The sequence below is a fragment of the Camponotus floridanus genome, unplaced genomic scaffold (assembly GCF_003227725.1).
Source record: "Camponotus floridanus strain SB8 unplaced genomic scaffold, Cflo_v7.5 scaffold34, whole genome shotgun sequence".
NCBI lineage: Eukaryota > Metazoa > Arthropoda > Insecta > Hymenoptera > Formicidae > Camponotus > Camponotus floridanus.
Window position 1 is genome coordinate 1,062,785 of NW_020229481.1, and position 12,966 is coordinate 1,075,750.

At 25.7% G+C, this 12,966-nt stretch overlaps 1 protein-coding gene across 1 annotated transcript; it reads right to left on the reverse strand.

Annotated features, from left to right (window-relative positions):
* Positions 1-247: 247 nt before the first annotated feature.
* Positions 248-8,864, reverse strand: LOC105249997 (aminopeptidase N). The gene is made up of 12 exons (XM_025410764.1): positions 8,757-8,864; positions 6,965-7,532; positions 6,367-6,858; positions 6,043-6,226; positions 5,754-5,907; positions 4,315-4,396; positions 3,233-3,594; positions 2,683-2,960; positions 1,301-1,497; positions 798-1,127; positions 629-698; positions 248-434 (listed from the first exon to the last, which is right to left on the reverse strand). The coding sequence occupies exons 2-12, from the start codon at positions 7,510-7,512 to the stop codon at positions 306-308; spliced, it is 2,826 nt and encodes a 941-aa protein (XP_025266549.1). The 5' UTR covers positions 7,513-7,532; positions 8,757-8,864; the 3' UTR covers positions 248-305.
* Between the last annotated feature and the right edge of the window lie 4,102 nt (positions 8,865-12,966).

Here is a 12,966-nt window from a genome sequence, read left to right on the forward strand (position 1 = left end):
ATAATATAATAATATTTTATTGTAATATAATATAATAATATTTTTATATTTCAATATTATAGTATATATAATTTTTTTATATTTCAATATTATACAATAAAATATTTTTAATCATATTGTATAATTAATATTATATATATGATTAAATACAATTAAACAATTATTAACTTTTATATGAAATCAATAAATAATTAAATATATACATTTATAAATATTAACACAACCATTTATCCTGTATTTTTAATTCATAAACAATTAATGTGTTAAAAATCTAATTATTGATATAATCTAATTATTTGAATAAATTATATGAATAAAAACCGAAAATATTTTGTCTGCCTTTGGATTTCCCACCAGCGTGTTATTATCTTGTTTTCAACTTTGATAATTGAAATGGTTGAACTTTTGAGCTTGTTGATTACAAATATCATTATCTAAAATAGATTATTTTAATAATTATTATAATAAATAATTTTATATTTTTAATAATTGTACTATCACACATGCAGAATATCATTATGAACAAAATTCAGAAAAAATATTATATAAAATATAACAATTATAGTGAAACGTAAATTTTAAAATAAAAATTTAAAAAATGTAGAAATTTGATTTATTTAAAATTTACCTCATGCAACTGTTCTTCAGAATACGCATTGTTAATTATAACAATTAGTGTGGCAATCTCATTAACTCCCCTATGAAGAATAAAACAATACATTTATAATTCATTCGTACAATAAATCTTCATGTATATGTGTAGCATATTTTTGTAAATAATATCGTTACCTACGTACCTCATTACTTTGTAATTATCTAATAAACTTGTAAGCATATATTTAGTACCCCTCTCAATGACAGAAAGAAAAATTTTAGCATTTAAAGCATAAGCTGACTCTATCGGTTCAAGTTGAAAATGAGATCGATTATACATAGATTCTAATAAAATTTGTGATAATATTACTTCTAAATAATTAATTATAATTTCAGAATTTTTACTGTAAGCCAGACATTCTAAAATTGTATCATTTCCTTCTATGTAATTATTGAAAACTGTATTCCATATATCATTATCTGCCTTTTTCAAACCATTACAATATGTCCACCTCTTCCATCCAGGCAAAAGTCTACAGAAAACAGTCCAGAATAAAAATTAAAATCTTCTAACGAAATTGTGTTAATAGTTTCTTTAGTGTTTTATAAATAATTTTTTTGACATAAATAATAAATAATTTCTCAAACATATGCAAAATATTAAAAATATCTCCTAAAAAGAAACAAATATTATGAAAAGAATTACCTGTTTTTTTTAGGATTTGCTAGATGCCATTTCAAATGAACCCTAGACTTTTTTTCACAAGGATCATTATTTATAATACATTCCCACCTTGCAAGTTCTTGTTTTAAACATTTAGTATGATCGTTGGTGCTACTTTCGTCGTACAAATTCCAGTAACCATTTTCAAAATTCCGCATAAAATCAAACCTTAGCACTCCCTAAAATTTAGTAAAATATATAGTATCATTTTATTTAATTCATTCATTATTTATCATTTTTCATTACAAGAACAAATAGAATATATGCGCAAATAATATAAACATTTTTATTAGATGATTTTCTATTCCATATTTCTTTAATATTTATGTGATTTTATAGCATCAATGATCATAATGATTAAATTTTCCAATTTTTTATTTGTGTGTGAATAATTTTGTCTACATTTTATATCATTTAAAAGTAGAGATGGATTTTATATTATCTAATTAATTCTTAATATATACAGAGTGTTTCTTAATAAGTGCAAAAAATTTTAGGAAATGATTCTTTGTCGAAAATTCGAATAGAATAGATCATAGAATGTGCGCGGTAGGCATGTCAGCGGCGATTGTCGCAATGAAAAACCAAGAGTCGAGGTACGCGTAATTAAGCTTTACGAGACACTCTGTATGTACATTTTAGTCTATGCATATTGATTGATATAATTTTGATATATTGATCGGTTATTTTCTTCATTTAAATCAGTGGCATATCAAACATAGATTCTAAGTATTTCAAACTTTAAATATATCAATTTTTTTTATAAAACATGTATTTACAAGGGGATTATTAGTATTACATAACGTGACAAAATTATTTTAAAATTATAAGTCAATTTTTCAGCAAAATATTTGTACATTTTTAATACCGTAAATATTCTAATTCTACCGAAGAAAATTAATATAAAAAAGATAATTGCTATACTGTGTTCTATAATTTTCTAAAACACTTATTATTAATTACATAATTGATCATCAATTAGCGTATAAATTCTAAAATATTATTATTGTAAGAAAATAACTTTATGAAAAATTCAAAATTTATAAAAAATTATATTAAATTTAAAGAAAAAAGCATATTTAAGCGCCTTTTGAATTTAAATTTCTGACTTTTGATATAAAAAAAAAATTAATAATGTACAATTAGTTTTTATTCAGTTTTCTCTCTCTTTCTCTCTCTCTCTCTCTCTCTCTCTCTCTCTATATATATATATATATATATATATATATATATATATATATTTCTAAAATATTTATTATTATCGAAATCGTTTATATTATATAATAAAATAAATAATTGGTGCAGTAGATGAAATTTTTATAAAAAAACTTATATCCATTATATTATTATATCCATATATATACCTTAAATTCAGGAAAAAAATCCAAGAATGGAAAGATATTCGACAAAAATTCAAATGCTTTGAACATGGGATACCATGCTATATAATCTTTTTCCTGTGACAAATAAGAAGCGAGTTCCCAAAACACGGAGAATTCAAGTTTCTTCTCTATCGCAAAATGAAACGCATCATTGATGATTTGCGCTCGATTGAGAACATGTATATTACTATATTCTTTAGAATTTAAGTATTGTGCAATTTTTCGCCAATTCTCAGTATCATAATTAACACGATAATATCCTGTTATAAAATAAATTATTTTTGTCGATTATTAAATACTTTGAAATAATATATATTAATTAAACATATTTCGAGATGTTAATAAATATTTCGATATTAAATATATTATTATAATTAAAGATGTTTGCATCTTCCGTCTTTATTAATTTAATATAAAGGCTATATCAACAATTCGACATATTACAGCAAGAAATAAAAATTATATATATATACTTGAAATAATATACAATATAAACAGACAATAAGATATAAATTTATTATTCAATATTTACCAGCTTGTTGTAAGTTGAAAATAATCCATTGATTTTTCTCAAGAAAGAATTCAATTGTTGAACTCCATGATGTTAACCAAACATTTGATCGAGTTATAGTAAAATTGGGAGTTGACTCCGTGGTATAAGTAACAGGAATATAATATCGATTCTCATCTGATTTGTTGTAAAATTGTACCGTTACGTTTACAACATTAGTAGAATAATTTCGCGTCACCTTCAACACGAAAGGATACCTCTGCATAATCAACGAATCTATCATGTTTTCTATATCAAACTCATACGCGGGATTCAATTCAATCAAGACTGATCTCAGAGCACTCCATAAATCACGAGAAGTTGTTGCTTCAGGATCAACTAATCTATAAGATTTAACATTATGATAATTTTAATACTATATTAAAATTGATAAATAAATATAATAAGAAAGAAAATCATAATTTACACATAATTTATTTTCGTACTTTAATCTATTTAATCTATAACTCCTATAGAAATAGAAATTTATGAACTTTAATATAATTGTGTGTGTGTGTGTGTATATATATATATATATATATATATATATATATATATAACATATAATATATATAAAAATTAATATTTAATTAAAATTAAATTAAATTAATATTTATAAATATAAATTAATATATATCTATTAATAATTGTATCAGCATTTATTGTGAATAATTAAATAATAATTTTAATTTCTATATTACTAAGATTTTAGAGTTTATATTCTATGTTAGTAAAATTATATTCTTGAAATAATATTGAATTTAAATTGTTTGTAATTTAGAAAATATGAATCTCTATCATATGTATTAAGAAAAACTCAAGTTGAAATTTAATCTCCATAAAAATTTATAAATATAAAATAGTATAAATTTTAGTATAAATTAGTATAAATTAGTATAAATTAGTATAAATTAGTATAAATAGTATAAATTTGAGTTTTCAAATATCTATGTCTTTTAAATGTTAAAACAAGAAATATATTATTAAATTTATTATATATTTTGATTTCCTTTTTCTCTATGACATATATTGTATATTATTACATTACAATACATTATACTTACTGATTGTTCAAATATTCGTTGATTCCTATTAAGAATATGTTAGATGACAATGTTCGTTCTAACATACGCCATATAATGGACCCTATAATGTTTAAAAGAAAAAAAATTAATATATTTAGAATGCCTTTACTGCAATGCGCAATAAAGATTTGTGAATGTATATCTGTAATTAATAAAATTAAATATATCACAAAGTTTGCGTAATTAATTCCAAATAAGCAGCTATAAAAGAATTGGTAAATATATTTCGACGAAAAAATTTATAATAATGGATAAATAGTGAATGATTAAATATTTGTAAAAATAATAAATCAGACAATTATAAGGAATCGGATAGTTTTGTGTTTTTTTGGAGTCTTAGATAGATATGTATAGTTATAATTTAAAAAATTACGCATTATAAAATTATACAAAAATTTAATTTTAAAATTAGATACTTTTTTTGTTTCTGTTATTGCATATATTATAAGAAAATATATTAAAAATAATAATAATAAAATTAAATTTTACAGATGAAGGACCTCGCACGGTTCTTATGGAAATTAAACTTTAATAAAATTTGCTGAAACTTTGAAAATAAATAGTGAAAACACAATAAAAGTTTAAAAAATGTCAAAATATAAATGCGACATTAGTTGATGAAGTCGTTTCGTCGCAAGTCAAATATCGAAATAAGATGATATTTAAATATTATTAAGGAAAAGTAAATAATATATTGTAAATATATAATAATAATATATATAGAATATGAAATATATAACAATAATATATATAAAATAATATCACAGTTGATCATTTTTATTAATACATTTTACTAATATATTTACGTGGAAAAAATATTTTGCCGCTGTCGCCATAACATGCTATTTGATATTTGATAAAATATAATTAGTTAAAAGTATAGTAATGTGGATTTTTTCCCTATCTCCTTTTTTGGATGAGGAAAGGATACAGCTTCCCTAATTCCTAAAAGACTAGCCTCTCGAAATAATTGAATACGTGTTTCATTTTTTCGTAATTTTTTAACCGTTTCCGAAATATAGTGCATGAGAATCTTATGGACACCTTATATATACATGCATGTATATTTTTTCCACGTAAATATAATATCTATATATTAATAAAAGTAATCAGCTGTTTGTGATTGTATTCAATAATACATTATTTCCCTCATTAATATTGAAATAACTTATTTCGACATTTGGACGCTTGTAGTGACGAGACGGCTCCATTAAACGATATCACGTTTATTGTGACTTTTTATTGCCACATAAACTATTTATTTCCAGAATTTCTGCAAATTTCACTAAACTTCAAAATTCATTTTCCATAAGAATCGGGGTCTTTTGTTTATAAATGACTTTTCTCATTTTTTTATGAAATTAATTTAAAAATATATAATTATTTAATTGTTTAATTCTGCAATATTATATGTATACCTTTGATATGAGAAAGAGGAGAGTGTAAATAATTTTCATAACAGCTTTCATCATATTTTATAGTAGAATTTATAGCAAGATAACTATTTAGATAGAGTAATTCATGTTGAACTTGAACTACAAATAAATCCATCATCCGGGAATATGGCAGAGCCTAAAATCAATTCGATATAATCATAACTAATCATAAATAATTAAAAATAAAAAGTTTTTGATACACATTAAAAGTAACATTATTGTGTGTTATTGTTAAGAATAAAGATGCGTATTCAAGTAGTGATAAAATAACCTTGTCGATAATGTATGTTTGAAGAAATACTTTAAATCCTTCATTTAACCATGTATGATACCAATAAGGTGGCTCCAACAGATTGCGAATATATTTTTGTACCATTGCACGTGCAATTAAGCGCGCGATTATCGTTTTGTATGCGACAGGATCTAATTCTTTATTATAAGTGATATCTGCTTCTCTAAAAAATAATATTTATTATATTAACATGTATGAAAAATTTTGAATATTAATATAATTTCTTCTTATGTAAATGGATTATAATATTATAGATAATTAAAATAGTTTTTAATATACACCTATTTTAACTACATATATTACCTATAAAAAATGAAACCGAAAATCTGTTTGATTTCATCTTGTAAATCCGGGATTGCGACATGATCCACTTTGCTCTCAAATGGAACAGAAGTCTGCTCAAGAGCTCTCCTCAAAATATTCCAATTACAATTACGCATGTATACACTAGCATAAAAAATAACAGTTTCTGCAAATTCTAGATGCAATTTTGATTGTGGTCTGTACCATAAGATTTGATTAATGGCTTTTTCATCAACCAAGATGTTTATCCGATTAAAATCGAATATCAAAAATGCTATACTATCTATGGAGATCGAAGCAGATTCATGAAAATATGTCCACGTCATATTATTGAACGTCAATATATCTGTTTTTTGTATCTGCATATTTGACAAAACTGTGTATTTTGGATAATGCAATATGGAAATAACAAAAGGAATTCTTAATTTTGGCTTGCCCCAATATGGAAATAATTGCTGTTTTTTTGTTTGGATACCTGTTGCGATTAACCACCTGCCATATTTTAATGATATGCTTTAGATAAAGACTAATTTTAGATAATTGTAAGAATGCACAAATGTACAATTTATTTGGATATTTTAATATATTTTTTACTTACTCTTTTTTTCCATCTTTATTTATGTACGGAGTCCCGAACAATTTTTTTACGATATTAATTGGGGTTATAAACTCTATATGCAATTTGTACGTTCCATGCAATGTGACATCACCAAAATCGAGCACGATAATATTGTTTTCAAAATGATTTACTAATTTTATTTCATAAATCGTACCATTATTTTGAGTTAATTCCAATGCTGTTACTTCCAAATTTGGTGCATAAAAACTCACGTATCGTTTTGCATAAAAAATATTTAAAGTGATCATGCATTCGTTAATGAGATAATTATCGTATAATATTAACTGTATGTTATAATGTATCGGAAATATATCATCTGATGTACTGCTTGGTTTGTTGTTTAATACATTATGCACGACTTTCGATTCTTGATGCTCGACTTTCCCTTCATCGATTTCTATTCCTTTAATTATTAATTCCTCATCGATTTTGATTTTAATTGATTCCTCTTCATCTATAGATGTTGCTTTTACCATTATGGCTATGCATATTATACCACTACTTAATAATAGTTTTAAGAATGTCATGTTAAATTTCACTCAGATATCTATAAAAAACGTTACTTCATTAAAAACAAACTAGTTATAAAGAATATGCAGCAATTTAATCGACTTTTGTGTGAAAAAACGTTCAAGATTTCAACTAACATTTCGTAAGAAAATAAGATTAATGTAAAAAAAAAATAAAATAATAAAATTTAATAAATAAAGGAATGATTAGAAAAGATAAATATTAAACTTATTGAAACGACATATAAAATATTTTTCTTGGATTTGAATACTAGGAGACATAAATGACGTATTTAATTAATTCCAAAAAGGACAAACATAATAAACATAGTTTTTATTTATCTCAAATTTAGTTCTTTTAAAGATTTTTTCTAGTGCAATTACATATTTCGGTGTCTTGCATATTGTGACATACATAATAAATTTTGAAAATACTAATCTTTTTCTTATATATATATATATATATATATATATATATATATATATGTGTGAAATTTAAGCATTGAAATGTAAGAGAAATAAAGGAATATTCTCAACAACGGGATTTTATACATGATATGGATTGTATGTTTACTAACATGTTATTTTCAAGATCAATCTGCTCCTTAAGTAAGAAACGTATTGAAAACATACAAACAATATACGTATAACGGAAATAAAATATTATCAAATATTTGAAATTTTGATGCTATTGCAAATTGGATCAAACATTCGGACAAAATTCTAAAAAGACTATGTGTTAACATTTTTGTAACATATCTTTTTGAATAAAAAATGTTAATTTTTCATACGTTCATTATATATCCAAATTAACATATCCTACTGGACATTCATTATAAAAAATATTTTAAAAACAAAACATAGGTAATATTATACGTTTATAAGATAGATAATTTTATAACTATAGCTTAGATAATTGCATAATATTTTATAGCTTACATAATTTTATAGCAATAATATAAAATTAATTACACAATAATTTTATAATGTCAAAAAGAACTTTTGTTCATAGATTTGACATTTTCTATATGTCAAAACGGTCGAAACATGCTATCACAGTATAAACGTTTCTATTAATTATAATATAAGTAAAAGATAAAAATAATATTTACAATAAAAGAAATTAGTCAATTTGAAAATTAAAGAAAAATGTCTTTGATAAAATAAAAGCGTTGCCCATAAATTTTTGTTGCTCCATAAATTTTTGTACATTTTAAAAAAGAAAGCTAAATATTTTATTATATATTTATTTAATGCCTTACCTTATTAGTTGAATCAACCAGATTTAATATATTAGATTTAATAAATAAAATGCATGGACATTCAATCGCGAACGTACTGTTTCGAGAGACTGTCTTAAACTCACGGCTCTGTCGACAAAACTGATACTAAATAGAAGGTACGTAGTGTTATATAAATATCATCTTGATGATACGTAGCATAGGCTACCTTACATATCGACAGAAGTCGATAAGTATATATTTGTTTGTGTTTTTTATTCTGTTTTCATATATAGGGTGTTCCAGATCACCAGTACACCACTTTTAAAATGAAAGTAAATGGCTTTTATAAAAAATCGCGATCAATTTTCAAGTAAATTGGGTACGCTCTATCACATGGTAATATTTTCAACTTTTGATTCCGACCGGAAATACGCCATCCGAGTCGGAAGTTGAATTTTTTTAGAGAAACATGGTACTTTTTATTACAGATTCGAATTGTAGATGAAAAAATAAGAAACTTTTGTGTCAAACGTTTTTTCTAAAAGTGTCTCTGTCAATCTTAAAATTGAAGTTCATTATTTCATCACAGTTACTTTCAAGATCAATTGAAAATATCACCAATTTACTTAAAAATTGTTCGTGATTTTTGATAAAAGCCATTTATTTTTATTTTAAAGAGGATGTACGAGTGGTCTGGGACACCTTGTATAAAGCTTTTATTTATAAAAACAATTTTTCTAGAAAAGTATTTAAGAGAGCAAATTGAGTGAAGAATCGTATTCTCTATATGTAAGATAAATATATTTTACATTTTATATTACATTTTTATCATAAATAATTATCTTTTTTCAAGAATTTAATGTATAGAGTAAATAAAGAAGAGTTGTGTCACTTATAAGATATTTATCTTTATGTTTCCTATTTGTGACACTAATTTTTACGCAAATTAATATATTGTTTGCAGTCATTTAATCGCTATGGTTTAATCTCAATTTAAAGCCAATATACATTTCGTCACATATATTGTTATTTTTGGTTTTAATATTCATTATCTGCTTTTAAATATTTTCCTGAATATTGCTATTGCTATTTGAATCAAAATCGATAATCAAACTTCAATTAAATATTACGTACATGTATTTACAGATATACAGAATGCCTCATAATCTCCTTCAAAAATATTAATGTATGTTAGTGTATTTTATAAAATTGAGTCAAAAATTTTACGAAAATTGAAGCTACAATAATTTTCGAGTTGTGAGCGACTAGTTTGCCAGTATTTTTGATATCGTGTAGCTGGGAATTAATAAATCATGAATTAATAAATCATGAATTCGCGCGTTCAGATATTTCCTAATAGTTCATAATATTTTAGTTATACATATATATATATATATATATATATATATATATATACATACATATATATATATATACATACATATATATATATATACATATATATATATATATAATATTATGATATAATATATGTGAATAATATAATAAAACACTAATATAATATTTTATTATAATATTATATTATATTTTACAATAATGTAATATATTTTATTTTAAAAATATTTTAATTTATAATTTTAATTTATAATTATATATTAATATTTTAATTTATAATTTTAATTTATAATATTATAGTACTAATCCATGCTTTTGTCATTTTTTACTTTCATATTTCCTTTACACGTTCTCTATTATAATACAATTTCAAGTTCACTCCTTTTGCCAAGTTTAGAGTCAATAATAACATTGTGTACTCGCTCGCTTTACTTAAAGCGAAACGACGTTGTCATGTTTAATATTTTCCCGTCTCGTTATGTATATAATATTTGTGAAAGTCAGACTATATATATGAGCGGCTTACGTTAATATTGTTACGCCTATTAATTAGCAAAGTTGCTTCACGACACAAGCTGCAAACTTTGTCCTTAAAGAGTAGAAGAGAATGGGAGGAGAGAACGGAAGCTTTTCTCGTTTTCCTTCTCTGCGGCCAGCTCGAGTCAACTGATTTAAGTAAGTCAATTTCCCTGCTATTTTATTTTAGCGCATTAGACGAAAAGTTACACCGTTCCTCATCGGTACAGAAAATCCTCTGTTTCCACCGTTCTTACAGAAATTGAGCTCGACGAGAACTCAAGTGCGCATAATAACTACTAGATCCGCGCGCGAAAGTTCTCGTTCAGAAGGTCGACTTCACAATCGAACATTCAATCGATTATTCGCTTTGCACGCAACTGATTAATATCACCATCGTTATTTTTTTATTTCTTTAAATATTCCTCAAAACCTCAATTAATCTTGACATCCAATAATTTTGTGATCATGATCGGCATTATTTCAAAACATCGTAATTCTCGAAATAAATTAATTTATTTAATTCATTTAAAACTACAGAGGATTAATCTAATTTAATTATTTCGCAAAATTCATATACACATTACTTTTTGTAAAAAATACTCCCGTAATGTCATGCGATGTGGCTCTTCTTGAATCATTCTTAGAGAGACATTTAATGTCCCGACATTTATATTAGCAATAATATTGAAAGGCGATCAATCGCGTTCAAAAGCGAATAGACAAGCGTTGCGATAGACAAGAATAGGCAAGAGCAGAGGGACCAAAACGAAGAAGAAGACGATGCACGAGTAAGAGGGTCGCACAGTGCATTTTCTTTTCAGCGCACAAAGCGAAGTTTCTCGCTTCGAGAGCCAAGACACATCGTGCAGTTCTCTCTCTCTCTCTCTCTCTTTCCCTCCCCTTTGCTCGAAAGAAGAAACACTCTACGGGAAAACGCTATTTCATCCTATCCAATCGCTTTGTCTGCATCATGCCGAGGTTGACGGCCTTTTAACACAATTTTTCAAGCGGATCGCCGATGCAGCTCGCAACTTATTCCCTCTTCTCCCGGATATCTCTTTCTCTTTTCCTTCGCGTGCCCTAAGTTGAATGGACTGACCTCTTGCCAGCGCTCGAAAGGATGCATCGCGAAGATCAAAAGGCGCGTTCGGCACGAATAAACATTGTGTACTTTGGTACTCGACCCTCATCGGCGGACTTATATGCCGCGCGCGTGCATCCTTTCGAAGTTGCGGGGGCGTAAGAGTCCGTATAAGATGCAACTTTAAATGCAACAGCGAAACTTGCAAACTCTTCTCCTTCGACTTCTTCGAATTCCTCGTAAGGACGGCATCTCCATTCGCGAATCATTCAGATATGTTGGCGTATTTTTATAGAGTTTCTTTATAGCAGGATGTTCTTAAGCATGTGCAAAAAATCGAGAAGCGATTTCTTAGGTAACGCAGGCCGACAAAGAGTAACCCTAAATTTCGCCCATTTTTTGGCCCTCGAATTTCAAATCAAACTATATGCCAAACAATTCTATATAATGGGACATTAATCTCAGAAAAAAAAAAAAATTAAGTTGACCATAGGAGTAGTTTTAGAGATACGGGGGGTCAAAGTGCCCAAATTCTCAATATTTCCAATATTGTCCAAGCACTGTAAACACAAAAAAAAGTCAATACTTCTTTGATAACAGTGAGGATTTGACTAGAATTAGTCAAAATAGTTTTCTGACTCCTCCATCTCTGTTGCTTAATATTTTAAAGGTTGCTTAATATTTAAAACTACCCTCAAAACAGTTTTTACTGAATTTCTCGAATGCAGATTCGAAAGAATGTTTTAAATAAAAGATGTTTGCCTTAAAATTCTGCACAAAAAAAGTCTCTTTCATTTTTTGGATAGGATTAACCCTTTAGTCAGAAATCGCGAAAATTATATCTAAAAATATAAAAATATAAAAGATTAAAATAAAAGATTGCTAGTTGCTATGTTGAAAAACTGATATGAGAAAATGAAAAAAACAATGAATTTTTCTTTCAAAAACTTCGTTGTTCTTTTTGTATTTTAGGAATAGTAATTGATACATTGCATATATTTTCGACTAAAAGGTTAGTCCTATCCAAAAAATAAAAGAGACCTTTTTTGTGTAGAATTTTAAGGCAAACATCTTTTATTTAAAACATTTTTTCGTATCTGCATTTGCTTTCAAGAAATTCAGTAAAAACTGTTTTGAGGGTAGTTTTAAATATTAAGCAACTCTTAAAATATTAAGCAACAGGGATGCAGGAGTCAGAAAACTATTTTGACTAATTCTAGTCAAATCCTCACTGTTATCAAAGAAGTATTGACTTTCCTTTTGTGTCTACAGTGCTTGAATAATATTGGAAAT

Coding starts and splice junctions, on each gene's coding strand:
- LOC105249997 (XM_025410764.1), bottom strand. CDS start 7,512: ATGACATTCTTAAAACTATTATTAAGTAGTGGTATAATATGCATAGCC. Junction 699..797: donor GATAATTACAAAGTAATGAG/GTACGTAGGTAA, acceptor TATTCTTCATAG/GGGAGTTAATGAGATTGCCA. Junction 435..628: donor CTGAAGAACAGTTGCATGAG/GTAAATTTTAAA, acceptor AATCTATTTTAG/ATAATGATATTTGTAATCAA.